The sequence below is a fragment of the Glycine max genome, chromosome 2 (genome assembly GCF_000004515.6).
Source record: "Glycine max cultivar Williams 82 chromosome 2, Glycine_max_v4.0, whole genome shotgun sequence".
NCBI lineage: Eukaryota > Viridiplantae > Streptophyta > Magnoliopsida > Fabales > Fabaceae > Glycine > Glycine max.
The window spans coordinates 8,580,141-8,607,785 of record NC_016089.4 but is presented as its reverse complement, the minus strand read 5'-3'; the positions used below and the strand labels follow the sequence as shown (position 1 = coordinate 8,607,785).

The 27,645-nt window shown below is 33.5% G+C and overlaps 2 protein-coding genes and 2 non-coding genes across 8 annotated transcripts; 2 read left to right on the top strand and 2 right to left on the bottom strand.

The window, feature by feature from the left end:
* The first annotated feature begins 1,170 nt into the window (after positions 1-1,170).
* On the top strand, positions 1,171-1,572 carry LOC106797200 (uncharacterized mitochondrial protein AtMg00810-like). Its single transcript, XM_026126968.1, has one exon. The coding sequence runs from the start codon at positions 1,171-1,173 to the stop codon at positions 1,570-1,572; it is 402 nt and encodes a 133-aa protein (XP_025982753.1).
* A 3,655-nt stretch (positions 1,573-5,227) lies between these two features.
* LOC100796873 (uncharacterized) lies at positions 5,228-10,411 on the top strand. 5 transcript variants are annotated; one of them, XM_026125154.2, is made up of 5 exons: positions 5,228-5,548; positions 6,192-6,227; positions 6,467-7,959; positions 9,267-9,435; positions 9,568-10,411. In XM_026125154.2, exons 3-5 carry the CDS (start codon positions 6,541-6,543, stop codon positions 10,176-10,178), a joined length of 2,199 nt encoding a protein of 732 aa, XP_025980939.1. In that variant the 5' UTR covers positions 5,228-5,548; positions 6,192-6,227; positions 6,467-6,540; the 3' UTR covers positions 10,179-10,411. The 5 variants fall into 5 exon arrangements, with proteins under 5 accessions (XP_025980939.1, XP_006574872.1, XP_006574870.1 ...); XM_006574809.4 differs by having other exon boundaries at positions 6,192-6,312; XM_041011829.1 differs by lacking the exon at positions 5,228-5,548 and adding an exon at positions 5,663-5,681 and having other exon boundaries at positions 6,192-6,312.
* A 411-nt stretch (positions 10,412-10,822) lies between these two features.
* LOC113001032 (U2 spliceosomal RNA) lies at positions 10,823-11,016 on the bottom strand. Its single transcript, XR_003266365.1, has one exon. It is a non-coding gene; the product is annotated as a U2 spliceosomal RNA (small nuclear RNA).
* Positions 11,017-12,766: 1,750 nt separating this feature from the next.
* LOC113001052 (U12 minor spliceosomal RNA) lies at positions 12,767-12,917 on the bottom strand. Its single transcript, XR_003266384.1, has one exon. It is a non-coding gene; the product is annotated as a U12 minor spliceosomal RNA (small nuclear RNA).
* Positions 12,918-27,645: the final 14,728 nt, after the last annotated feature.

Genomic DNA, 27,645 nt, shown 5'->3' with positions numbered 1-27,645 from the left:
TTTGGTTGTACCTATTTTGTCCATAATTTGTCTCCTGGTTTAGACAAACTTTCTACTAGGTCAGTCAAATGTGTCTTCTTGGGTTATTCTCGTCTTCAAAAAGGTTACAAGTGTTACTCTCCAACCACGAGACGATACTACATGTCTGCAGATGTAACCTTCTTTGAAGAAATACCCTTCTTCTCACCCTCCGTAGACCATACTTTGTCTCTCCAGGAAGTTCTTCCTATTCCTTCTCCTTGTCCTCTAGGTAACTCAGACCAAAATGTCAGTGTTGTCCCATCTTTTCCACCAAATTCACCTGAAGTTGCCTCTCCACCTTTGATTACAGATCAGCACAGGACAAGGCAGATTGAATCTCCAGTACCTGAAGTCTCTCCTCGTGATCCTCGTTCTTCTTCAACCAGTCCTCAACTCATGGATCCTTTCTCTCCTTCCACTTTTTCTCATCATTTTGACTCAGATTGGCCCATTGCCATCAGGAAAGGTACTCGCTCTACTCGTAACCCTCATCCTATTTATAATTTCTTAAGTTATCATTGTTTGTCTCCTTCATATGGTTCCTTTGTTTTTTCATTGTCTTCCTTTACTATTCCTTCCACTATCCATGAGGCACTTGATCATCCTGGCTGGCGACAAGCTATGATTGATGAAATGCAGGCTCTTGAAAATAATGGTACTTGGGAGCTCGTTTCTCTTCCTCCTGGCAAGACAACTGTGGGTTGTAGATGGGTCTATACTATTAAAGTTGGGCCCAATGGTAAGGTTGATCGGCTTAAGGCTCGCTTGGTAGCCAAAGGCTACACACAAGTATATGGCCTTGATTACTGTGATACTTTCTCTCTTGTAGCCAAAATCACCATTGTTCGTCTGTTTCTTGCTATGGCTACCGTCCGTCACTGGCCCCTCCATCAGCTTGATATTAAGAATGCCTTCCTCCACGGTGATCTTGAGGAGGATATTTATATGGAGCAACCTCTTGGGTTTGTTGCTCAGGGGGAATATGGCCTTGTGTGTAAGCTTCACCGATCTCTCTATGGGTTGAAGCAATCTCCTCGAGCTTGATTTGGTAAATTTACTCATGTTGTTCAACTTTTTGGATTGAAACGAAGTGAAGTTGATCACTCTGTTTTTTATTGTCATACATCTCCTGGAAAATGTGTTTATCTAATGGTTTATGTTGATGACATAGTGATTACAGGGAATGATACTACTAAGATCACCCAGCTAAAAGAGCACTTATTTAGTCATTTCCAGACCAAATATCTGGGATATTTGAAGTATTTCCTTGGTATTGAAGTGGCTCAATCAAGAGATGGTGTTGTGATCTCTCAAAGGAAGTATGCTCTTGATATTTTAGAAGAAACAGATATCCAGAATTTTAGACCTGTTGAAAGCCCTATGGATCCAAATCTGAAGCTCATGACAGATCAAAGTGAAGTTTATCCTGACCCCGAGAGATATAGGAGGCTTGTGAGAAAACTCATTTACCTCACCATTACTAGACCTGATATCTCCTTTGCTGTGGGAGTGGTTAGCCAATTTATGCAGAATCCTCATTTGGATCATTGAAATGTTGTCATGCGTATTCTGAGATATGTTAAAAGAGCTCCTGGACAAGGGTTGTTGTATGAAGACAAGGGTAATACGCAACTATCGGGATATTGTGATGCTGATTGGGCTGGATGTCCCATGGATAGGAGGTCTACATCAGGCTATTGTGTTTTCATTGGAGGAAATCTTATCTCTTGGAAAAGCAAGAAACAAACTATTTTCGTTCGATCCAGTGCAGAAGCTGAATATCGATCTATGGCTATAGTTACTTGTGAACTCATGTGGATTAAACAATTTCTGCAAGAATTGAGGTTCTGTGAAGAGTTGCAAATGAAGTTGTATTGTGATAATCAGGCTACTCTTCATATTTCCTCAAACCCAGTCTTTCATGAAAGGATTAAGCACATAGAGATTAATTGTCATTTCATTTGAGAGAAGCTTCTGTCCAAGGAGATTGTCACTGAGTTCATTGGTTCTAATGATCAGCCAACAAATATTTTGACTAAGTCCTTAAGAGGACCCAAAATTTAGACTATATGTTCCAAGCTTGGTGCGTATGATTTATATGCTCCAGCTTGAGGGGGAGTGTTGAATATTTTAATATTTATCTATGTTTGGTAGCTTAGTTGGTAAGTTTTATTCAGAAGGCAGCAGTGAATTGTCACCGTCAATAGTCTTCTCTCTCTCTTGTGTCTTGTATATATGTATCATTTTGAAATCAATAAAAGCTAAGAGAGAAAGAGTGAATTTTTCCCTTAACTCACCTCAGTCTTCAAGTAGTTTATATTTTTTTCATTTGTTAATATATATACAAATTAATACTACCTCACACATTCATTATATTTTTATTAATTATTGAATAATTTTTAAATGAAAAAATTACATTATATATGACTAACTAGGGAAAAATAAAATACAAACATTTTTTTGGTTTAATTAAAGGGAGAAAAAAAAAATTCTCTTTCTTTCTTTTTACTTTTTAATTCAAATTTTAATATATTTTTCTATTCTCATTTTCCCTACTTTCAAATAAGGCCTCCTCCATCATAATATAGCACAAGTCCAATCATAAAAAAAATGATTAAGAGTTAGATTGAGTAATAATGATCGAGTTATTGTAAGTCTTTAATATTGTCTTTGATTCTCATAAATAAATAAAAAATACTATTCTTTTTTGGAATTTTAGTCTTGCTTCAATGTTTTGTATATAAATTAAGTTGTAAAACTTGTATTATTGTAAGTAAATCTAGGAGAAAAATCTACATATCTTGTAAAAAAAAATGATGTTTTACCCACTTTGAAGATTTAAAGGTGAAATTTGGTCTTAAACTTACAATAAGGATGTTGTTTGGACCTAGGAGACTTTGAGCAACAATTGTTATTTTGGTTATAAATTCAATGTTTGCATAATCTCGACATCTATGGAAAGTTAAAATATAGAGTTACAATTTTTCATTAGTGACCTTGTCCAAACTACATCATTTTAGATTGTTTTAGGGATATATTTTTTATCGGTCCTTTTTTAGGACTATTAAGGATTAATCTATTTTCATTAGTGACCTTGTCCAAATTACATCATTTTAGACTGTTTTAGGAATATATTTTGTATTGGTCTGTTTCAGGACTATTAAGGATTAGTTTAAGGTGCTAGATGACAATCAGAACAACTTCAAAAAATAAAATAAGATTTGCAAATCAATTCACAAAGTTTTTTTTTTTTTTACAGAAATTCACAAAGTTAATATGAATGTTTAATATTTTATTTTATATTTTTGACTGTCAAAAAATATTATTCAAGAGTGTTGTTAGGTGCATCTTACTGGTGGTGCACCGAACATTCTTTAAAAATGATAAAACTGTTTTTATTAATTTTTTCCTTTACGGATCAAATTGATCAATAAGTCTTAAAAATTAACTTATGAATCAACTTGATTTATAAGATATATTTTTATCTTTTCATGGTTAATATTGGATGCATCAGCAATAATGTTGAGTGATGCTAACAACACTCTTATTCAATATATTGAATCAACATGAGTCGTGCTCCAATTTATTTATTCACTGACTAATACATGGATGTGTAAAGGTTTTTACTTTTTAGGAAGAAACTAAGGAAAAAGTAAAATCAAAGAAGCAAATACCCACTACTCTAGTATATGCCAAATTATAGATTGCAGATTTTCTATAAAGTTTGAGATGTTAATTTTATTGTCCTCATTGTATAAAAAAAGAAAACAAGTGAAAGAAGCAAATAAAAAATAAATACAGGATAACACATTGAACTAATTATTCGAAATTATTTCTTCCAACTAAATGAACTAAATAATTACGTACAAGAAAAGAAAACTATATAATTGTAAATTGTCAAAGCAAGAATAACTCAAATGTTGTAATAGATATAAACGATTTGTACTGCATAAATATAAGGAGATGGATTGAGGATAGAAGGGAAAGTTAACACTATCATTCTCATTCGGTAATAGGAGAAAAAGGAAGGAATGTGACATTGGTTCGAGTGTATTTTTAAGTTTTGTCCGATTTTGGATGAAAAAATAAGTTTTTTTTTTTACAATAATAAAAAATACTCTTATTTATATCACATTATATTTTTCATTTTAATTTTTTGAACGTGAGATAAAAAATGTATTTAAATTAATTTAATCATTAATTTTACAATACAACGTGTATACTAAAATAAATATTTTTTGCTTCCATCATCCACTTGAAACACGCTGAGGGACTGGGATTACTGCCTAGAGCCACACTGATGAGTGTTACCCTCTCCAATATATCACATGTCATTATGAAAATCTATATAATATTTTAGACTAATTATTAGTATTCATTTGATAATGTTATCATATTTTTATATAAATTAAAAATTGATTTTCATATCTTACCGAAGCAAATTAAGAAGAATATATAAAAAAAATCATAAAGCACTTTTATAAGGTTTTTTATGCTAGTTTCTCCAGAACTAAAAATTTAGATTATAGAAGTACAGCAAAACAACGAATAGGTAAAGACAGCATGTACGTTAGCTAGCTCCATGAAACAAAAAAAATAGCCAAAGTTGTCCCAGTGCAGTGACCAAAACAAAAGCCAAAGACATACACTTGTTATGAAAGTTGCAGCAACTAATTAACAGACAAAACAAAAGCAAAAGACAAGTGTCCAAACGAAAAGGCTAATGTTGCCTCACACAGTGCAGAGAATAATCAAAATATCTTACCCTGCATTTTGGAATACTAGCAATTAGCAAATACATCAAATCCAAACAAAAAGCGCCATTGGTAACCAATTGGAATGACAATATATATATATATATATATATATATATATATATATATATATATGGAGATAACACCTGCATAGAAAAACTATTAGCAGGAAATACTTTAATATAAATAGATAGATATATAGATTATAGTATTTGTATACAATTAATTTTTATGCATAGAAGAACAGAGCAAGTAAAATGATTACTGAACCCGACACTTACCATTAGTCAACGATAAATTTATGGCGCCAAATACGCAAACAAGACCATTACAGTTGGAGCGTAAATCCACACACGACAAAACAAACTAAATAAAATAAAATAATAGAAAGCACTACGAGCCCCCTTCATCGTGATTAATTATTGTCTTAATCATTCCATTTCTTTATTCATTACTTGAAATGAATCAAATACCAAAACAAAAACCAATATTTTACTTCCTAGAGTTGTTTCCAGGAGAATTAGTAGTTACGTGTCCCTTTAAGCGAAAAAAAACCACATCTGTTTTGACCCAATTGATGTTCATGTCGGCTGTGTCCTTTTCCTTCATGGAATAACAAAAATTGGGTTGCAACCTATTCATGAATTTATTACCCCAATTTGCTTTCTTGCAAAAGGAAGTGACCCTGATTGGTTTTGTTGCATGCAATGGAGATTTTGGATTATGGGCACCCCACATAATCCAAAAAGGTCTTACTTTTCTATTCAGAGAAGGTTCTTTCTTCCACCCCCTCTTTATTATTATTTTTGTATATACTTCTTGAGTTTCTTCATCTTCTTGTTTTTCTTCTTGATGCTGATGATGGTGGTGGTGATGATCTATGAGGCTTTTGTTGAGGGTAAAAAGGTTTGGAAAATCATGATCTTGTTGGAATCTTGATTTGCTTGTGTTTTTGTCAAAGAAAGTTTCTATTTTTTATTTTATTTTTTATTCTAGTGGAATCACAATGATTTTGTCTCCTTCTTGTGTTTCTATGAATTTAAGAACTTTATCATTTCTTGTTTTCGGGTTGGCCCTTTTCCAATAATCATGCCTTGTTTCGATTACCTGAGCACTTTACGTTGTTTCTTTGCTGTCAGTGATTGCACACAGTTGAATCAGATTCATTGACATGTTGATTTGATGATTTCTTCCTCCTTTACCCTTTTATATTAATATTATTGTAACATTTTTATTACGTTTGTTTTGCTACTAAATTGGAAGAGTTAACTACAAGGTTTCAACTCAATGGATGAACAGTTTTATAATGATGAATAGGGTTTAGGGTATGATGTCTCCTATATGAGATTTTTTATTTTTATTTATTTTCTGCCGAAATTGAACTTGCTTTAATGCCTTTTCCCCTTTCTTTTTTAGGTCTCTTGTGCTAATAGAGCATTAAAACCATTTCCAGTAAGTGTTGAAGCATAGGAAGCTCTAGATTCCTCAACCCTATTTTATTTTTTCTTTTGGCAACAGATGAGATGTAATATCTAAGGTTGGCTTGTGATTCTTCTTGCTTTGAGTTCACTGTGTATATAAGTTGTTTTCTATGATAGCTGAAAAGGAAAGAAATGGCAAAATAGATTATGTTTATTAGCGTGTATTGATCACCTTTATTTCCTTGTAACAGTCATTGTGATTTATTGCAGACAGTTTCATTGATTTTTAGGGAGTGCTTGAGTTCCAGTGTATCAGCTTGATCTTGTAGAGTAATTATTGCACAATGGAATCCAAACAAGAAGCACCAAGTGTTATTTTAAACTTGATGGGTCTTGATCAAGTGCCTACCCAACATCCCATTAGAGATAAGCAGAAAGTGCTCTCTGAGAATTACCTGCAGAAAGTTGCCTCTATTGGTGTCAGAAAGAAGCGTTCATCTCATCAGCATCATTCCTCTGGAATGAATACTAGTGAAAAGGAAGAATTTGAGGATGTTTTAAAAGTGGTCAAAGCACTAAGGCGAGGTAAGCACCATAACCCATCAAAGGGAAATGGTAAAGAGAATCCTATTTCTTGCAAAAATTCTAATTTGGATGATGGGCTGCTCCAAGAGATATTTTATCCTAAAAGCATGAGACTGTATCCTGAAATGAGGGAGAGAAAGAAAATATCCTATCACATGAATTCTGGTAAGCAGAGTTCAAGGCCTTTCAGTAAAATTTCAGAGGAGATTTCAATGCAATCGGGAAATGTTGCAAACGGAGTTTTAAATACTGCTTCAAGTTCTTTTCTCAGAGGGAATGAAGCATTTGCCAGTGATATGCTAAAGCTGAAGCCTGCTTCAAATATTTCAGTTAATGAGATCCAATTCAATTTCCCTTTCCTCTGTTCTGATTCCAGGACCAAAACTTTGGCACAGGGGGATGTGGCTGAAAAATTGCGAGAACTTGGACGGTGTGGTCAAGTCTGTATACATAACCAGTTGCCTATGATTTCTGAACATGGAAATGGAACAAGAGATTTGACTCATCAAAGTGGTTATTATAGCAATGACAAAATTAGAAAGAACATTAGATGTAAGGCTGGTGTTAATTACAGCTTTGCTAGAAGAGTGTCAATACCTCTTTGTGCAGCTTCAGTTATTGCTGATAACGGTAGAACTATGAATCAGGATATCTTGTTTCAGAGATATTGGGGTTTGAGAAAGAATGCATCTGCAAATTGGTTATCATGGAAGTCGAAGAATGAAAATGTTAACCAGAAAGAATGTATGGAAGATGTGAACCTCAGTCCTGGCCATGAGAAACTCCCTTCCCTTTCCTCTTATTTCCATAGTAATCACACTGAAGAGAATGGTATAAATCATATGTCAGAGAAGAGAGTTTATGGGAAGGATTTGTCTGATAAGGTAACTATGCCTCCTCAATTGTCAAGTTCTAGTCCTTCTCCCGAATTGATAGACAGTCAGATCTTGCAAGAGAGGCGCTTAATGAATGATGAAGTGAAGAACAAAACATATGAAGACAGTAGTATGCCTATGCAAAATGTTGTGTCTCCTGATTCATCAGTTGATTTCTTGGTATCTGATGCAACAACTGAGGTTGTTGGCAGATCACATTATAACCCAACCAATCATCAATATAAATCAACAGTCTTCTTGTCACAAGAAATTGATTCTCTGAGTTATACTTCAAAGAAACAGGTTTGCATTTTTTCTTTCACAGAATTGTTGGGAATATTCATATTTTTTCAGTTAGTTGAATGTTCAATAAAAAAATTTAATGGTAAGAGTGGGTACAAGTAAGATATTCAACTTTTATTATCGGTATGCTTGTATCCTGAAATGATATTATGTGTCAGAATTTCCATATTTGATGGAAACATGGATGAATTTTCCACAATAGAGTAATATTATCGTGTTAGTCGTGCTTTATATTTTATCAGTTTACTGATGAATGAACATACCATAGAATGATGCATGTGGTTTGTTGAAATTTAGTCATTAAATGCATAAGAAATGTTAAAAGCTTTATTACCTCATTGACTATTAACGGATTACCTGTTGAAGGTAGTTTTATTGTTGCCTTGTCACGTTAAGTCATAAATTCTAGAAGTGCAAAAAGTAAAAACCCTCTTTGCTTTGAAAACTGGACCATCATTTTTTGTGTTCTTTTTTCTACTTGTAATTTATACACTCAAGAGTGTTGCTCATTGTTCTGGGACCTTCTGCTCAAAGTCCCACCACCTACCACCTTATCAAAACCAATGTGGAAAAATTCTAGTAAGTGATGATAGTTTCAGGAATGCTGACTTGTTACTGAATGGCTTACTTTGCGGTCTTCTTTTGTTTTTGAGTTCTGACTTCTGATATTTTATCTTGGGTATATTGAAGGCAAAATATAAAGGATGAGCTTGACAAAACAGTAAAGTTGCTGATTATTGACTAGGGCAGGGGGGGGGTCATATTTTTTTTTAATGTATCCATCTTTTTGTTATAGTTAATTACTAAATTAAGTAAATACTATCGGATTTTTTATTTTATTTTGCATTTCAATAGAAATATCTTGAACGAATGAGCATTTGAGTTTTCTAGCTTGTTCTGTGCAAAAATTATTGAAATCATTAAACTATTAATCTCAGGTAATATGTAAAATTTATGCATTTTGTATCAGGCATTGAGCATAAAAGTTTGATTGCTAAGTTCTAGTTATCATGTCAGTTTTGGTGAAGTTTAATTTTAGAAGTTAATGCAGCATCAATTTTTCCATTGAGTAACATCTTGAAATGTCCTTAATTATATTAAATATTCTTTTATTGGATATCAAATAGTTATAGACAATTCATATTTAACTTTTTGAGTTGACTTTTTTCTTTATATCACTGCATTGCATATAACATAGATAATCTTTTGAATTTCTTGTAATTGTTGTTATTTCTGTGATGTTAAGTTTTCTCTTCAGGTTTAATTGCTGAATCATGCTGTTGCTTTGTATTGTTGTTAAATTACAGGATACATCAGATTTTCAAGAAGATTCTGTACTTTCACTTTGCTCTGAGGCTGACCCCGATTCCATCAGTAGCTTTGAGGAGGCATATGAACCTAGTCCAATTTCAGTTTTGGAACCCTTATTTGGAGAGGACAGTCGATTCAGCTCTAAATGTGGCGATCATGTATATGGTGTGTAATGATTATGTTTAGTCATTTGTTTTGCATATCATCCACTTTATTTGAGGTCAATGCTTCATTTCCTAGTCTCCCTCCTTTTATTTTGGTATTAATTACAAATGTGCCATGATTTGTTCATTTTAGATTCCTCTGAAGTGGATGATGAAGAATATGATTTGAATGTTTCAAGTGATGAAGATTGTGAGAATGAATATGTAGATGACCCTGAAGAAAAGAAAGATATAGCAGGATTATTTAGAGCTGAAGAAAGTAGGGATTTCTCATATGTTGTTGAGGTCTTAACCGAGGCAGGTATATGTAATAGGAGCTTGTTCACAGACTTTTCTACATGGCACTCTGCAGAATGTCCTATTAGCCCTTCTGTCTTCGAAATCCTGGAAAAGAAATTTGGCGAGCAGCAACTTTGGAAGAAATCTGAAAGGAAACTTCTCTTTGATCGCATTAACTTAGGGCTGCTGGAGATTCTGCAGCCATATTTGTACATCCCAATGTGGGAAAAGCCCATGTCAAGAAGGTTGAATGCCGAACCAAGCCAGAACATGATTGAGGAGGAGATGTGGGGGTTGCTTGTTGCACAGGAAAAGAAAGCTAGTAAAGGGTTAGCAGACAGTATCCTCGAAGGGGAGATTAGGTGGATAGAACTAGTTGAAGATGTTGAAGATATTGTTAGAGAGATAGTAAATTTGTTAATAGAGGAGCTTGCAAACGAGATAGTTAGCTTGGAGAAATTTTGAAAGATTATAGTTTTGTGTGCGGCTATAGCATTTTTTATATGTTACAAGCAATTGGTGTACAGCTTGATTGAGTCGATTTTGGGAGGTTGGTTTTGAGTCAATGTTGAGAGTTTGAATTAGGACATAGGTATTTTCAAGAGTTTGAAATAGCATATAGGTATAGGTTCACTATTCTTTCATGTGGGACAACATTGTATTTCATTTTATCCAAAAAAGAAGAATATGCTTGTTGATTTGTTGTATTCGCTATGATGATCTTATGCATCTCATTGCATTGAAGCAAACATCAATTGTATTTTAGAATGCAAGTGTCTTGTTTTTTGTTATCTTTCCCTACTATTTGATGTTATAACTTGTAACAACCTTTTAGTAAACAATTTAGAATTAAAATTTAAAAACAACAAATGCTTAACTTTTATCTTCACGATGTCAAATTTTCCTTATCTGATCGTTTTTTTTTTCTTTCCTGGTATACCAGCCACTTTTTCTTATAACAGAATGAATAAATGCAATGATTCAGTACTGACAATTAAGAGACACAAATCAATAATACTCCCTCTGTAATGAAATAATTCTGTAATTTAACTAAAATATTTTTATGTTGCTAGCATCATGCTCCAAATAAAAACTTAGAAACTGGTTTAGTCGGGTGTGCCAAGCCCATGTAGTAGTGCAACGCATGAGCAACACCTAAGGGCCCCAGTAGCAACTTAGCAAGCTACTGTAGTGGATCCTCCCCTCAAAAAATTAATTTAGTATCGTGTGAACCAATGGTTCACATATCAGATATTAAACTAATAAAAACAGATAATTGTTTCTGCAGTCCTTAGGACAGTATTTGTTTGGTTCAACCAGCAACCATCCTAGTCTACAAATCTTTGTTCTAACTATGGATAATGGATGCCTTCAACCACAATTAGCAAAGCCAGGATAGCTACTTGGTTCAAGCTTGTTGATTACTGCATAATCCTGGTAATTTTGACAGATGAGTCTGAATGAAATGTTTCAGAATCACAACCTGTTGAGTCTTGAGACTGGTATATTCTAGCTCTGCATAGTAGACAGAAACAAAAAGTCACTCCGGTAAAGACCAGAAACTGATATCTCAATAGTCAATTGTGTCAAAGTATAAATTATACTTAGTTTTCCAGAGAAAAATCTTTGGACCATCTGAATCCAAATTTACTAACTAATAAATGGAACCTCCAATACAACTACATCATTAAAGAATTCTGCTGGACAATATTCTGTAAAAATCCATTAACTTAATTGATATACTCACTCATAATTGTGCTATCTTGTTCGATGTTTGTTAATTTTTTCAAATTGGGATGTTGGTTTCCATTATATCTTTTGCAAAAAATTTGAGCATTACAAAATAAAATTATAGAATAAGATAAGCAGTTGGGGATAGAGAATCTCATTTTTCTGCATTTCGTTAGAGATATTACGTTATATTAGATACTTCAGTGTGGTTATGACAAGAAACTCTATACTTTCTGGCATCTGAACCAAAGTTGTGGTAGACCCACACTAACATCATACCAAAGTGCTCATTCTTCACAGAGTTAGGAAAAACTATACTTAACTATAAAAACTCTGGCTGTACTCACAAGAATGCTAAGCTAGTTTTCTAATATTAATTCAAAATACAGAAAATTATGTTTAATCTTACACTGGAAATCAACGAAAAGAATGGAAAAAATAAAAATGAGGAAGAGCGTATTGGATTGTTCACTTTAACATCAACTTATATCTCAGGAATTGTAAAGCATCCCTGCATCTCTATATGAGATTTTAAACTAATCCAAACAAGCTAACCCTTCCTAGTCCTAGAACTCTTATCACATGCTGAAAGGTATACACTCACTACTAACTAAATAACATGAAAATGATGTACACTTTGATTACAAACATTTTAAGTTTTAACTGGTTTAAAAATAGTTCATAAAAGAGAATAATATATAGGTTCAACAGTTTTCCAGCTAGTCCGCACACCTATTTGCCACTTTGAAGCTGTGTGTCTATTTCCGCTTTGAAGCTGTGTTATGAGATAAGACAACACTCCAACTTTTATTCTACAAATGCTGATTTTCTTAACAAAATCTTGTTTCTACTCTTATGTTGCTTGCTAATTAATACCTTACCATGTCAACATCTAACTTGAGAAGATCTATTTTTCTAAATAAATTATGTTTCTTCTTTATATAATCGGCCTTCGCTAATTAAACTTTATTGTCCTTCCTTTTTATTGCTGTTCTACTAGGAGCAAGGTAAATTGCGGTTCATATGCACCAACTAGGATGTACAAACTTGTACTAAAAAGTAGGAATTGTGTTAACATGTTTGATTTGTGCTATAGAAGCATCTTAGAAAAGCAATTATTGCATTTGCACGGCACTTAATGCAAGCTGAAGTCCATGATAAAATCATTTAGTAATATCTTTTAACTTTACTGATTATAATATACAACATTTAATTGGATTAGGACTCTTGATTGAAAATTGTGGGTGAGCTTTTAAATGGTAATCTATATCTTTATATTAGGACATATATGTACTAAAATTTAGGGCAGTATTATTGGGCTTGGGAGGCCCGCCCATGAGAGTTCTGCAAAGTAAGCAGCGTCAACTCACGGCCAGCCTATGACCCCTCCAAAAACTTCTTGCACATCACAATGAGTGCCGCAAGCAGCTCCCACTGCTTGCTTTGTTTTCCTTACTCATTAGTTTAAGGCAAGTTTTACAGTGCTGCTTTCCTCTTATTTATTGACTAGATGTTGGGTCGATACCTCGTTTCCAATCGATGTGGGGACTCTTTATTCGAAGTTTGCTGAACTTGTGCTTTGCTATCTAAGCCTTGCACATCAGCTTTTGTTAAATGATCCCTTGCACCTTGAATCATGATCACATTTTAGATTCTGATATTAGTATTATGCTTTTGATGGAATGCAAGGAAAGGATTTTTAATACAGATACAAAATGATACCAAAAGGCTTTATCAATTGATTAAAAAAAGTGCAAGTGTTATTATGCATGCACTTGAATTTGGTTACAACTTGATTTTTTACACAGCTTGGAATTTACTGTTTGTAACAACTTTCTCCCAACACAAGTTTCGCTCAGTTTTGAATCATAAGGTTAGTAATCATTCAGCTGCTTTCAGTTATTTGGATCCTTCTTTGGCATGAATGACTTTTGGTTTTGGACATACTTACAGGAATAATAATATAAGCTGGGATGCCAAAGATAATTGGAAAAGTACTCTTCTGCCTTCATGGTACTAGGCTTTTTTTTCTGTGAAAAATAGTGACAGTACAAGAGACTTTTAAATTGTATCAAACTGAAAAATCTTTGAGGCGATTTCTATTACCTTCAGCTTCTTTAAGCTCAACCAACTGCAGCCAGACAACACAAGTGTATAGCACAATTCGGTGTAATATATTTGAGTATGAGAACTTTTTTTCATGACACGAGGAATAAGTGCATCAAGTTTAGCATTATAAAGTTACTGTGCCGACAGACTTGGGATTTCCATGCCCACAAAGAAACAATAAGAGGGAATATTGATTTTGCTACACACGCATATATGGTGGCATACATGTAAGATTTAGTAGTCATGATTATATTCACCTCTCAAACTCTTGCATGATATTAGTCTGGTTGATTAATGGTTTAACAAGTAGTAATAATTAAAGTGAATATTATTCTGTTAAGAAATTATTGCTCACAAAAGAAAACACGCCTCAAGGTATATTTACTGAGATCAGCAAAGGAAACTTATTCTTTCCGGAATCAACTTTCTGCTTTGGCTTGACCTCACTCAGTCAAACTGTCAAAGTCAATTGACCCCCCAATTTTTTTAACTAATCAAGTAAAAGAAGAAAAAAAATGGATTCCCATTTAAATATGATAATCGTGACAGGCTTCTTCTGAGTCAAATAACTTAGGTGACCTAAACCACTCTGTCTCTAACCAAACTATTCCATTTACATACATTTTAGTTGAAGCACTTGCTGGTTAAGAATTAATCAGAACAGTATAAAAAAAGAAAAAATCAGAAACACCAGTGACGAAGTATTCAAATTTCAGTTATAACTTATAACCAAATCCATTTTATCAACTTCTATGTTAATTGTCATTGAGACTGTCCTTTATATATAGTACACACGTGCCCACAGATGCTCCTCTTAGTCTTAGACCTCACATTCACCAAAACAAAGTAACTTTACATGTGCCATAGTGACATGACAGTAAACATACCTGGTTTTTTTCTTGGTATGACAGGAAATGAGGTCATTGGCTTCTTCTTGATTTTTTTTATTTGTTTTTTCTTTTTTGTTTTTTTCTTCTTTGTTTTTCTTTGTTTTCTCTTTGTCTCTATTAAGCTGTCTCCCTATTTACTCCTGGGTCAATCATTTTTTCTTTGCGAGTTTTGTAACCTTAGCTCTACTAAGACGTTCCTGTTGTATCCTAAGAGGTTTGCGTGGAACACCATGAATAAACATTTTAGGTCAGTGACTGCTACGCCTCAAGAAGTTCAACCGTGTTCGTGATTTTCGACTTCAGCAACAACAATCTAAAAGGTTTTTTTCATGGCTAAAGCCGCAAAACCTGTCAACAATGCCAACACTTCCAACCTCACGCCACTGACGACAATCTTTGCTAAGTCGTTGCTTGACTTCTCAAAAATTGAAGTCTTCACTAGCCAAAATTTTCGTCACTAGCAGGAACACGTTCATACCTTGCTGGACATGCATGGAGTTGTCTTCGCTCTTTCCACTCCCAAACCTGATGCCGCAACAGATGTCAGTCAACTTCAACAATGGGTTCAAGCCAATAAGGCATGTCGTCACACTTTGTTAAGTGTCTTATCTACTAATCTTTTCGATGTCTATTGCTCCTACAAGGAATCCAAAGAGATATGTGATTCTCTCATACTCAAATACACTGTCGAGAACGTGGTCAAACAGAGATTCATCATTGCCAAACTACTATCGTTGGACCATGAACGAAGAAAAAGACATCAAGATGCAAATCAATGAATACCACAAGTTACTGAAAGACTTGAAGACTCAAAACATCTCTCTACCTGACGAATTCATTTCTGAACTCCTGATTAAGAAGTTGTCGAAGTCTTGGACAGACTATAAACAACAATTAAAGCATAAGCACAAACAGATGTCATTGTCAGACCTCATCACCCACATTATCATTGAAGATACAAATAGGAAGGAAAGTGTTGCAACAAGGACCAAAGCAATGTCTGTCAAGGCAAACATGGTACAAGACAAACTATTTCATAAGAGGTATGCCAACAAAACTGATCACAATAACAAGAATAAGTACAAATATAGTAACCCATGTGTTGCTCCTTCTAATCCCATCCCACGTGTTCCTGCTTCTAATCCTTCTTTCAAGGAAAAGGGAGTCTACTTTGTTTGTGGGAAGCTGATGAGAATCATGAAATTGGCCAAATACAAGCAAAATGCCCAAGTGGAGAAGGATGAAGGCCCAGAGGCAGAGGCACTACCAAGACTATTAATTGTTGTTGAAGGCCCAAATTAATTTGAAGGCACATACCAAATATGTTCTGTTTTTATTAATAATTTTTATTTATTGTAATTTTGGCCCAAACTGTTTAGAAGACCCATGTCTATTTTTATCTTTTTGTTCAGATACACTATAAGTATTGGTTTTGGTTTTTGTTTTCAATAAAGGGACTTTTGGCATTTGATAAAATTCGGTGAGAGTTTTTCTCTGAGTTCCTTGTTGAACCAATTATCAGACTTATCAAGGTAATCTTTGTGGCGTCTATCCCGACTTATATTCCCTCTTTGGAAGTGGCGTCATCCAGAATTTCATAGCCTGTATCAAACGTTTCGCCCCGTAAGGTTCACATCATCTGATATCAAAGCATCGGCTCTTGATACAGGTTCTATCCTATCCTATTATTTTTCTTTGTAATTTGTCCAGGTTCGTGTTTTGTCCTTGTTCTGTTATTTGTTTTCTTGTTTGCGTCTTGTTGCGTTCTTGTTTGTGTCTTTGTTTTGTTCTTGTTCTTATTCTTGTCACGTTTGTGTTCTTGTTCTTGTTTCTAGTATCTTTCAGACTTTGTGTCAAAAAAAGTTGCAGAAAATTTGAAAAAAAAAAGAGAAGAAAAGAAGAAAGAAAAAAAAAGAGAAAGTGGGTGTTTGATCTTTGAACACGAAATTGAGGCAGTTAGAGACTTTTTTTTGGCAGAAAATTGTGTACCAAATCCCCGTATCTGGATTCTCCTCTGAATTCTGAGCGTTTTGAGATATAGTGAGCCTCAAACTGACAACCGTAACAAAAGTTATGAGCATTTGAAGTTTACTGGTCATATCTGTTATCGTATCTGTTATCCTATCTGTTATCTTATTTGTTATCATATCTGTTATCCAAATTAAATCTAATTTGTTATCCAAATCCAATCTAATCTGTTATCCAAATCAAATATAATATATTATCCAAATCAAATCTAATATTTTATCCAAATCAAATCCAATCTGCTATCCAAATCAAGTCCAAGTTGTTATCCCAAATCAAATATGTTTCTCAGTCTGTGATAATTATATTGTCTTTCCTTTTATTTTATATTACCTTGTGTGTCTGATTTGGTCCATTCAGGAACTTAAGAGGGAACACGAGTGGTAAAAGGCAAGAGGGAATACATTACACAAAAGCCTATATTGAGAGCATCAAACACGAGTGAACTACCATCAAAGAGAGAAACACGTGAGTAGAGTGTGGTGAGGTCCTGAATCTTTTTTTTTAATTACTGCAAAATTCTTTGTTCCTTAATCATGGCAGGAGCTAGTGACAATGGTGGTGTAAGTGGTGTATATCATCAACTGGACGGATGTCAGCGCTTATTACTGGACGCAATGACTACACAAATGCAACGTTTGTTGAAACGTAACAATGAAGAGCTCTACAGGCGAATAGAAGGACTAGAGCACCAAATGAATCCAAATGTTGGGAGATCTTATGGTGGCAACAGAAAGGTCAATGATGGATTGAACCGAATAAAGGGGCAAGACATAATTGAGGGAGTAAAACTCAATGTGTCCTCTTTTAAAGGCAGGAGTGACCCATACGCCTACCTTACCTGGGAGATGAAGATTCAGCATGCATTCTCCTACAATGATTATCTGGAAGAGCAGAAGGTGAAGTTAGCAGCAGCTACATTCTCAGACTATGCCCTTTTTTGGTGGAAGAAAAATCAAAGAGAGATGAAGAAAGAAGAAGGGCGGGAGATAGATACATGGACTGAGATGAAAAGGATTATGCGAAAGAGGTATGTTCCAACTAGCTACAATAGAACCATGCGACAGAAACTCCAGAGGTTATCCCAGGGAAGTTTGATTGTTGAGGACAAGGAGATGGAGATGGCACTAGTGAGGGCCAACATTGAAGAGGACACCAAAGCAGTGCATGATGGCTTCACCAACAAGATTTCTTTCTAGCACAATGACCAAAAAATTATTCATAAACCTCTATCCCTCAGAGAAGTGTGTGATGACCAAATCAGAAGGAGAGAAAAGAGGGAACAAGAGAGAGACAATAGTGAGGCACCACAGAGGAATAGAAAAAGGAAGAGTGATACACTTGAGAGATGGAGTGGTACACAAGAGAGAGAGAGTGATAATTCTAATTAGTTAACTATTTATGTTTCTCTTAGTGTTCAACCCTTATTGCAAGAATTTAAAGATGCCTTTCCTAAGGAGATTCCTCATGGATTGCCACCTTCAAGAAGCATAGAACATCAAGTTGATATCCTTCCAGAAGCTTCATTGCCTAACAGGCCAACTTACAACAGCAAGCCCCAAGAGACTCAGCATAAGGATGCACAGGCCAAAGTTGAGTATGTGAAAAGATTGTATGACCAAGTGAAGGTGCAAATTGCAAAGGAGAATGAAAGCTATGTCAAGCAAGCCAACAAGAAAAGGAAGGAAGTGGTACTTGAACCCGGTGATGATCCTGGACATTTGAGGGCAAATGTTTTCCAAGAAGTTCAAGTGGAGAAGGATGAAGGCCCAGAGACAGAGGCACTACCAAGACTATTAATTGTTGTTGAAGGCCCAAATTAATTTGAAGGCACATACCAAATATGTTCTGTTTTTATTAATAATTTTTATTTATTGTAATTTTGGCCTAAACTGTTTAGAAGGCCCATGTCTATTTTTATCTTTTTGTTCAGATACACTATAAGTATTGGTTTTGGTTTTTGTTTTCAATAAAGGGACTTTTGGCATTTGATAAAATTTGGTGAGAGTTTTTCTCTGAGTTCCTTGTTGAACCAATTATCAGACTTATCAAGGTAATCCTTGTGGCGTCTATCCCGACTTATATTCCCTCTTTGGAAGTGGCGTCATCCAGAATTTCATAGCCTGTATCAAACGTTTTGCCCCGTAAGGTTCACATCAGAAGCCAGGACATTTTGCTCCTCAGTATAGGTACAGAGTTGTGAGAAATTAAAATCCTCCTAAGCCTAGGGCCAACCTGGTTGAAGGAGATGACATTATTGTTGCGGTCATTTCTCAAGTGAATGTTGTCACCAATGTGAACAAATGGGTAGTAGACTCTGGGGCTACCAGACACATCTGTGCTAATAAGAGTATGTTTACCTCCTACACTACTATGGGGGATGGAGAAGAACAAGTTTATCTTGGTGATTGGAGAATTACTTTGGTTCAAGGAAAGGAGAAAGTTCTTCTCAAGCTCACATTTGGGAAAACACTAGCTTTGAATTATGTGCTACATGTTCCCTCTATTAGAGTTAACTTTGTTTCTGTAACATTCTTGGGAAAGGTTGGGGTAAAGATATCTTTTGAGTCTGATAAGATAATTATGACTAAGAATAATGTATTTGTGGTGAAGGGTTATTGTGATCAGGGCTCTTTGTACTCAATGTTTCTAAAGTGATTAATAAGAATGCATTTTCTTCTGCTTACTTGATTGATTCTTATGATATATGGCATGCTAGATTAAGACATGTTAATCAAACGTATGTTATGAAATTGCAACGACTAGGTTTAACTAATATGCATGATAAACAAAGTAAGAAATGTGAAATATGTGTTGAATCAAAATTAACAAGAAATCATGTCCTTCTGTAAATGTGAAATTGAACTGCAAGGCTTAATTCATTATGATTTTGTTGATTTAAAACAAACTAAGACAAGAGGAGGTAAAATTTACTTTGTAACATTTATACTAAAGTTTATCTAATTAAACACAAAGACGAAGCTCTTGATATGTTCTTATCTTATAAATTCGAAGTTAAAAATCAATTGAATAGAAAAATCAAGAGGTTAAGATCTGATAAGGGTGGTGAGTACACTTTGTTTAATGACTTTTGTGAAAAAAGGTATAATTCATGAAGTAACCGCCCATATTCACCCGAGTCAAATGAAGTACCTGAAAGGAAAAATAGAACCCTTAAGGAAATGATGAATGTTTTACTTGTTAGTTCCTCTGCTTCTAACAACCTTTGGGGTGAAGCCTTCTTGACTACTTGTTTTTTACAAAATAGAATTTCACATAAGAAAACAGGTCTAAGCCCTTATGAGTTATGGAAAGGTTATAAACCAAACCTTAAATATCTGAGAGTGTGGGGGTGCCTCGCCAAAGTGATGTTACTCGATCCAAAGAAAAAAGAAAATAGGATCTAAGACTTTTGATTGTTTGTTTATTGGTTATGTTGAACATAGTGCTGCCTATAGATTTCTAGTTCTTAAGAGTGATATGATTGAGTGCGACACCATCATGGAGACTAGGAATGCCAAATTCTTTGAGGATGTTTTCCCTTTAAAGTATAGGGCTAGTTTTAGTATCGTTTCTAGTCTTGAACAACTAGTTGAAACCTATAGTGAACCTATAAGCGAGGATTTGAGGAGAAATAAAAGACATAAGACGGAAAAATATTTTGGAGATGACTTTTATACATATCTTATTAAGGATGATTCCTTAAGTTTTTCAGAAGCTATGAGTTCTTCAGATGCAAACCTTTAGGAGCAAGCCATTAGGACTAAAATTGACTCTATTAAAAAGAATAATACATGGACTTTAGTAGATCTACCTGAGGGTGCAAATCCTATTAGATGTAAATGGATCTTTAAGAGGAAGTATAACCCTGATGGATCTATAAATAAGTACAAGGCAAGGTTGGTTGCTAAAGGGTTTACTCAAAACCTAACATAGATTTTTTTATACCTTTACACTTGTTACAAGGATTTCCTCCATTAGGATTTTGATAGCCTTAGTTGTAATCCATAGGTTAGTGATTCATCAGATAGATGTTAAGATAACTTTCTTGAATGGTGATTTAGAGGAAAAGATATATACGACTCAACCTGAGGGGTGTGGTATGGATGGTCAAGAGCACAAAGTGTGAAAACTTTTGAAATCCCTTTATGGTTTAAAGAAAGTACCTAAACAATGGCATGAAAAAATTAATCAAACTTTACTTCTTAATGGTTTTTCTAGTAGTGATGTTGATAGATGCGTGTATACAAAGTCTATGAATGATGATCATGTTATTATATGCTTGTATGTGGATGACATGCTTATTTTTGGTACATGCAATGATATAATTTTTAAAAGTAAATCTTTCTTAGCATCTAAATTTAATATGAAAGACATGGGTGAAGCAAGTGTTATTTTGGGAGTTAAAATTATAAGGAAGGGAGATAATATATTACCATCCCAAGAGCATTATGTTGAGAAACTTCTTAGGAAGTATATATATTATGACTTTAAGTCAGTGAGTACCCCTTATGATGTTAACTCTCAATTAAAGAAAAATAGAGGAAAACTAATTGCTCAAACTCAATGTGCCCAAATCATTGGGAGCTTACTGCATTTGATGAACTTTTCTATACCTGATATTGCATATGCAGTAGGCAGATTGAGTAGATATACCCATAGTCCTAATTAGGACCATTGGGATGCACTTGTTAGACTCATGAGATATCTGAAAGGTACCATGGATTATGGTATTGAATACAGTGGATTTCCTGTAGTACTTGAAGGTTATATCGATGCTAACTGAATATGTGATTTAGATGAGACAAAATCCACTAATGGTTATGTGTTTACTCTTGGTGGTGGTGCGGTAGCTTGGAGATCAACCAAACAAACTATTATTGTTAGATCAACAATGGAGTCAAAGTTTGTTGCTTTAGAAATTGTTGGTAGTGAGATTGAGTGGTTGAAAAACTTCTTAGTAACATTCCTTTGGGAATGAAACCAACCCCATCAATATCTATGCATTGTGATTCCTAGTCAGCGATAACTGTTGCTAAAAATAAAACATTCATTGGGAAAAATAGACATATACAACTGAGACATGATGTGGTTAAGCAGTTGCTAAAAGATGGAACCATTTCCATAGATTATGTGAAGTCAGAAGGAAACTTAGCAGATCCTTTGACAAAATCCTTAAGGAGGAATATGATATTAGAAAGATCGAGAGGAATGAGTCTTAAGCCACTTGAAAACAAAGAAGTGATGGTAACCCAACCTTTGTGATTTGAGATCCCATGAAGAAGGTTCATATGGGTAAAAATAAGTCACTTGTCAGCTCTGCTAACACTCAAATTGATTTTTATCAATTTTCTTTTAGTCCATTCCCATGGTGTGAGAAAGTGTTAGAGCTGCATTAATGAGAGGATAAACTTTATATGTTTGAGAAAGCTTTACATCTTATAAAGTTTTTAATGATTTTCATACCCCTTATGGGTGGTGTATGATTTGCAGCATGCACTTGATGAAATCACCTATATGAGTGTCGAGTGGGGCTGTTTACATGAGATCTTGGCGAGATCTCTAGAGCACTCATGAATATCGGGCACGCTCATGACCTAGTAGCACAACACAACAATAACAACAAAGACCGTGGGGGTGTCTTGATTGGTAGACCGCTATCACATGCCAAGTGTTTTTGGTTCATATAACTTGCTACACCAACTACACTGTGTTAAATCCTATCAATCTAGGTCTGGTCCTTATAGCTTGCTATAATAGGTCCGATGCATTACACCTCGTGTTGACCCACAAATTTTCTTTTATTTATTAAATGTAAATTATTCTTTTGAAATATGTGGGAGATTGTTGTAATTTTAATAATTATTTCAAAAGAATTTTCTTAGAAAATATTTAATTAAATGGACAAGTTATGACATTTAAATTCAAATTTCCTAATAATACCAATAAAAGTGAAAATCAAGAGGGGACAATGACAATTATAGACTCATTATTGGTGATAAAAGAGAAAAAAAAAGTTGGCTAATTTTTTTTTTTTTTAAATGGTTTTAAAAGAAAATGAGGTCATTGACTTCTTCTTGGTTTTTTTCTTCTATATCTCTCTTTGTTTTCTCTTTACCTCTATTAAGCCTTCTCCCTCTTTACTCCTCGATCACTCATTTTTTCTTTGTGAGTTCTATAACCTTAATATTGTTAAGACGTTTCTGTTATATCCTGTGAAATTTGCATGGGACATCATAGATAAATCTTCTAGGTCAGTGACTGTCACGTCTCAAGAAGTTCAATCGCGTTCATAATTTTTAACTTCACCAACGATAATTGGTTTCCACCATTTCATTTACTAAAAGTTGGTTCAATGCTACATTTCCAATTGATGTTAAAAACCGAAATTCGATTTTCTTTGTTGCATTGTTGATGAAAATCGATTATGGTGGATGAAAATTGGTTATTATATATACCGTGAACAATCGATTTTGAATAAAATAGTTATCTTTATTAAACATATATACTTCATTTTCTATCTCTCTTCTATTTTTTATTCACTACTTCAGTCCTTCTTATTATTCTTCCATTTTCCTAAAACCAGAAGTGAGAATGATACCAAAAAGCTATATTAAATATTAATATTAATTGATTAAAATTAAAGTGAAATTGCTTTTATTCATGCACGTGCTGAATTTGGTGACAACTTGATATTTAATTTAACACCTCGTATTTTGGACATACTAAAAGTACTCATCTGTATTATTGTACTGAGCTTTTCTGTTGAAAAAGGTGACAGTGCGAGAGATTTTTCATTTGTAACATACTGAACATTTTATGAGGTGATTTATTACCTTCAATTATTGTACTTCAGTAATTTCCTTCAGGCATGTAAAAATAAAACAGTAAACACATGGGATTCAATAAAAAAATATCTTCGGCCCCGTAGGAATTCTAATGCAGGATTTCACTAAAATAAAGTGACTTGACAGTTGTGCAGATATTATAAGACTATTTTTAGTGATAAATGAATCCAGCAGAGACCAGAGTCAATTTAAACATAATGGTGAAATTTTTGTTCCACTTCCACGATCCCTATATAATTTATTTTTAAAAATTATTATTATTATTATTATTATCCTGATTTTAAATTGCGGTCATAGCTAAAAATCATGACTACAATTTTTTCACAATTTATGACATTGCGAAAAATCACTAGAAAGTAGAAAGTAGAAACTAGAAAAAGAGACCAGCACATGAGAAATATAAAAAAGAAACTAGTCAATCAAAAAAAAAATGATAACAGGTAGAAAATTGGAGATAGTAGATTTTAATCCCTCAATCTAACGTACGTTTGCCTATATAAACATTCTAAAGCTGTTATTTTTAAGTTGATTTTGCAAGATTTGTAATAACTAAAAAAAAATCTTATTTTACTCCTTTTAATTAAAAAAAAAACATTTTTTGGCTTTTCAAAAAAGAAAGAAAACAAAAGTAACTATATTTTAAAGTGAAGGTTCCTAACTTGTTTTTAGCCGGTCCTATCATGCATCTTATATTTAAGAGCTTTAAAAACTCTCTAAAGCTTATATACAAATTATTTAAAACTTCAAATGTCTCGTATACTATTTAATAAAATATTTTTTTAATCATAAGAAATGATTGTTTTATATAAAACTGACTACTCTTACATTTAGAAGTCATGCAGTTTCCTCAAATAATGATTATGAATGATAACCAATTCTTAAATTTAAAAACCAATTCTTAATTTAGAATCTCACAAATACTGCTGTCTGGGATGATGTTGGAGATGCTCTAAGTTTTTCTTTTCTTTTATTGGATATTATTGCCTCTTCACAGTCTCAACTTGGCATCAATATTGACGGGACAGAAAAATGTGTGAATGCCAAAGGTTTAGCTGTCATGACTCATGAAGACATAATTTCTTAGCCAATAATCAGCAAACCGGCTGACCTGGAGACATTGTTGGATCGGAATGTTTATGTTCAGTCCTAGCTGTTTGAGTGCAACTAGAAAATTAACAAGTAAAGGGAGAAGAACTCATTAACTTAATATTTCAAGGTTAGTGTGATATAAGTTTATTTGTATAGTTGATTTGTAGATCATTGATTTTTTTTTTATCAGTAATATTAATTGTTAATAATTAATTTTTTTATTAGTGGAAGAATTTAAATTCATAATTTTTTTCTCTTCTTTTTTCCTTTTTTATCATTAAGACGATCTTATAATTTCATTTTTATGGTTACATGGGAAGCAAATAAAAAGCAGAAACTAAGGAACTGAGATGGAAGAAGAGTCCTTCCTTATAACTCCATTTTAAATCATTGATAAGTATTTTTATTTCCCTCTTATTCCCTAAGCGTTTGAGAAATTCATGCCAATTTCAAAGTTATGTTTTAATGTTTGAACTGTCGGCCGATTCCCCAACTAGCATTTGAGAAATTCATGACAATTCTCAAATTTGTGTTTTAAACTTTTAATGTTTGAAAATATTTATTTTATTGCATAAAAATATTGGGTGACGAGTTGAAACTATTGTATTGTTTTCCGAAGCAGGAAAACAATCAAACTGTATAAGATAGACAACACATACAGTGAATTACATCGGATGATTTTATCCTATTTGCTGAGAAGAAAGACTTTGTTTATTTTTATTTTGCATTTTATCCGTTGGGTTGACGTACACAGTAGAGAAAAGTTATAAACACTTGTATTTCTTTAGATAGAATGCAAATACTAGGAAAGCCATTGGTTCCACAGATTACAATATATAATTGTTCATACTCACGTAATGTGGCTATGATTAAGCTCCCACTTGTATTAATTAATTAATAAATTGATAATGAAAATCACATGACCCATGGGTATTCCTTCAATTATGATTGGTTCCAAAGAAAATACTAGGAAAGCCATTGGTTCCAGAGATTACAATAAAATCCATGGATAGCCAAAATTATGATTGCCAATTTGCCAGATTTCAACGAGCTAGCTAGGGCTGGCTGCCACTACATGTTGTAGTTAAGCAATGAGACAAACTACAAGAGGAGAGGAATCTAGCTTTCTGCATATATGAATGTATAAAAGACCCTATAATATCTACATTTCACGTTATTTCAGGACCCTCCTCGTCGTTTTCGATCTCATGTGTCGTATTTCTGCATGTCAGTTGATGTCATTTATTCGTTCATGATATTATTATTTTATGTATGTATGTTTTTAGTGTCCACTCCAGGTAACCCTAGGCCTAGACCTTATATTGAGAATTTGAGAGAGTCCCATAGTCGACGGAATTTTTCCTCACTTCTCTACTTATGACTGTAGGTCCCCACCATCCTTTTTAAGGTTTTAACCCAGATCAAAGTTGAATTAACCCCACCTCTTCGGAAAATCTTTTACTTGATAGCATGTTATACAAGGATTATTTGTTATGGCGGGGGATGTTTAGCTGATTGAGTTTAGTAGGAGATTCTAGTTCTTCTTGGAATCTTCATCGAGATAGGTGTTTTAGGTATACACTATATAAGTATATATCCTTTATTAGATCAAGGACAATTTTATTTGAGCTAGGTTATTAGAGTAAGACATAATATATATATATATATATATATATATATATATATATATATATATATATATATATATATATATATATATATATATATATGCAGTGATGGATCTATGATATGAATTAGTGAGAGTAATTTATTTCAAAAAATTTAATAAAAACTATCATATATAAAAAAACATGAATAAAGATATAAAAAGAGTGAGAAAATGAAATAGTGAGTTTAAACAAATAAAAATAAGAGACATAAAATATAAAATATTAAAATAAATATTCATGATTTTATTAAAATAAGAGGATACATTAATTTATCCCCATTTGTGAATACATTAAGGGGTTCAATCACATAAAATTAGGAGATTTCAAAATAAATACTTGTGATTTTATTAAATTGAAGGAATACATTTATTCATTCTCATTTGTGAATAGGTCCACCAATGAGTAGATGTGATAAAGTTGTTCCTCATGTGGTTGTATATTTTTAGGACTTTAACTCAAAATATTTTTAAATTGAAAAAATCTCATGTAGTAAGTGTTGAGAGAAGTGGTTGATGGCTGAACCCAAAAATTTCCCAGCTAACCTCTAAACTTGCTCTTATAAACTATGTGTTGGAGTGCAATTTTGAAGGTGGAATTCGTATTAGCTAGATTCGTGAATTATATTTTTCATAACAAATAATATTAATATATATATATTTAGTGGCGGACCAAGGTTGACTTCAAGGGTGTATTTGCACCCCTCATTTTTTAAAATTCACTAAATTTATAAATAAAATCTTATATTTTTATATTTTATTTTATTTATATTTATATAATTAAACTCACTTATATATATATACTGCTCTAAGAATCAAAAGTTCTCTGAATTAAATTTTAAGATTTTAGCAATTAAACTTCTGCAAATTAATCAATTAAGTAACCAAGTTTAATTAAATTCTTGGCCATGTGGTTCTGTGTAGAAAAACCATCGAGAATAATGACCCAACTGGAAATTTTACCTAAAGTTGAAGGCACTTGAATTGATTAAATGATATGCATAGATGGTTCTGCTTGGGGTGACACTTGAAAAAGTTGCTGCTGACGTGACAACGTGTCAAGCCATTTTGTTGTTAGTTATACAAGTGGTCAAAGTGTCAGAAATAAATAAATGAAAGCATTATTGTTATTTGTTAACGTTAGACACAGATGGTGCTATGTGTTGTATTCATGCAATAAGACAAATGTCCATACTTAATTAGGCTGTGCGCTTCACGGATTCAGACCTACGTTTGTCGTTTTTTATCTCCCATGTCGCATATACTGCATATCAATACAAGAAAATATATAGACACGTAAGAAACCAATCAGCATGCGCATTTGCCACACCAAGGAAAAGGATTTTAAACTTCATCTTCATTGGATGAAAACGAGAGAAGTGAACATTATTATGTAAAATGATTAAATAGGTCCAAAACCATATGAAATTGAAAGTCCAAAAATAGTAGTTACTAGAAAAAAATTGTCTAAAATACCATGGCTTTCACCAGTGGGATCTATGATCTAATCCATCAGCCAGCTGGTGTCAAACTGTCAATGGCCTTAGTGAGCTGGTCACGGTTCACATAATGTA

Bases quoted from the DNA above. Each gene is read 5' to 3' on its own strand.
- LOC106797200 (XM_026126968.1), top strand. From the start codon at position 1,171: ATGGTTTATGTTGATGACATAGTGATTACAGGGAATGATACTACTAAG.
- LOC100796873 (XM_006574807.4), top strand. From the start codon at position 6,541: ATGGAATCCAAACAAGAAGCACCAAGTGTTATTTTAAACTTGATGGGT. The intron at 7,960-9,266 runs GTTTGCATTTTT...GTTAAATTACAG, and splicing joins GTTATACTTCAAAGAAACAG to GATACATCAGATTTTCAAGA. The intron at 9,436-9,567 runs GTGTGTAATGAT...TGTTCATTTTAG, and splicing joins ATGTGGCGATCATGTATATG to ATTCCTCTGAAGTGGATGAT.